This window comes from Anneissia japonica, unplaced genomic scaffold, assembly GCF_011630105.1.
Source record: "Anneissia japonica isolate Jap-2015-1 unplaced genomic scaffold, ASM1163010v1 scaffold23131_len2268_cov131, whole genome shotgun sequence".
Classification (NCBI taxonomy): Eukaryota; Metazoa; Echinodermata; class Crinoidea; order Comatulida; family Comatulidae; genus Anneissia; species Anneissia japonica.
Window position 1 is genome coordinate 1 of NW_022746254.1, and position 1,895 is coordinate 1,895.

Consider the following 1,895-nt stretch of genomic DNA (forward strand, 5'->3'; position numbering starts at 1 on the left):
CTTTTTATTAATGTCATTATATTATCTGACATCAACTAACCACAACGAACTTGCAAACGTTGGAAAGAGGTTTTTGCTGGAATTCAGTTTAAAAACAGTAATTCATAGAAGTAGCGCCCTCAACTTAACCTTGAAAGTTTTGAGTGCAAAATAAAACTTGAGCTTTGCGGTGTTGCATTGTAGGGTATATGATTTTGATTTTTATTCCTCAGTACTTTATTATTAATATTAGATACTCCACTAGGCCTCTTTTTGCCTACGCTAGTTTAATAATTTATCAAATGTTATTAATAATAATGATTAATGAAATAATAGTTTGTCCAAAGGCTTATTTATATAATATATATACTAAGCCTGAAGGTGGCGCTTTCCTACGACGGCCATCTTGTTGAGTACATATACACTCTAGTTGTTTAATAGCTGTATGATGCCCCACGATGAGTGTACTATATATGATCATGATGTCATGATGTCATGATGTCATGATGTCATGATGTTATGATATCATGATGTCATGATGTTATGTCATTTAAAAGCATATAATGTTTTAGTCACTTAAAATTTGACAGTCTGTGTCCAATAAAATTACATCTTTAAAGTTAGTCTGAGAGTGCTGCCTCTTCATTACTTTAAGAATTATAATTGTTAAGAATAACACGGCTACCACTACTGTACATCTATCTGGACAAGGCCGTAATAGCTGTTGATCTTTGCAGTATATATTAGCTAAATACTGCATCCAATACTTCAAACGGTTAACAAAAATCTAAAAAAATTTAAACAATACACAATTTGTTTGTTTATATGCCTTGATCTTTTACATGGACATGTACAATGGAAACTCCAAGATGGTTTGTTGATAGATGCAATTAATTAACATACAAACAAATTCTACTTTTAAAAAGAACAAGAAATAAAATACCTTGCCCCTCTTGAGTTTCTTCACTAGCATGGCATCTTTGGTAAGTTCAGCCAAGTCCTCTTCATCAAACTAATTAAAAATAGCAATACAGGTTAACGATCTTAAATTCACAATAAAATAACATATGTACAATAAAAATACAAATAAAATACCACTAAACAGCCCTAATCACTTGAGTATGTTTTCTACAACATTGTACAAGTATATTTTTATATAGTTATATGAATAATGAATGAAGAATTCAATTGATTCAGTCAGTTGAGAGATCTTACTTGTTGCTGTTTTCTTTTCTTTGACAACTCTTTCCGCTGTCTTCTGTCCTGTCGCTTGTTTTTCTTTTCTTTGTTCTGAGACCAGGCTGTTTGTTTTCTCTGAAAATAACAAAGTTAGTATGAGCACTAATTTAAAATGTTTATCAGCAGGTTTGTAATCTCAGATCTTGTTGTGCATGTATGTTGTATGTTTATATATTTCATACCCATTAGACTATCTTTTGTTATCCAATCTGTTATACAGTTACAGTAAAACCAATTATGAATTATTATTACTTGCTGTTAATATGCATGGTATGTGTGTGTACAGCTGTCTATCTATGAATATCATAAAAATTGTCAAATTGTCTTACTTTAAACTGTTTCTGCTTTCCTTTTTGTTTTCCCTCTTCCTGTAGCTTCAGTTTCTCCTGACGGTGTTTTTCTCTTGATTTTTCCCTGATATATCCAGATATTGAAAATTCATAATCTGTAGTTTTCAATTCAATTCAATTTCAATTCAACAAACATTTATTTCATCCAAAAGCCAAAAATGTACAATATAAAACAGGGCTTCGATGAGGACTAGCCTAGAAGTAAACTTGTCTCAGCTAGTCCTGAGACTGGATTTACAATAACAAAGAATGACAATAAGAAGCACAAGTAGAACCACAGTAAAACTTAAATGACTTAATGACTATATATATTTGGACGTAAAGTGT

At 31.1% G+C, this 1,895-nt stretch overlaps 1 protein-coding gene across 1 annotated transcript; it reads right to left on the bottom strand.

The window, feature by feature from the left end:
* Positions 1-882: 882 nt before the first annotated feature.
* On the bottom strand, positions 883-1,663 carry LOC117120188 (ATP-dependent RNA helicase DDX55-like; the record flags this gene model as incomplete). The annotated part of the gene is made up of 3 exons (XM_033265205.1): positions 883-991; positions 1,195-1,293; positions 1,548-1,663. Coding segments are annotated over 3 exons (324 nt in total), but the record flags the coding sequence as incomplete, so codon positions are not given.
* Between the last annotated feature and the right edge of the window lie 232 nt (positions 1,664-1,895).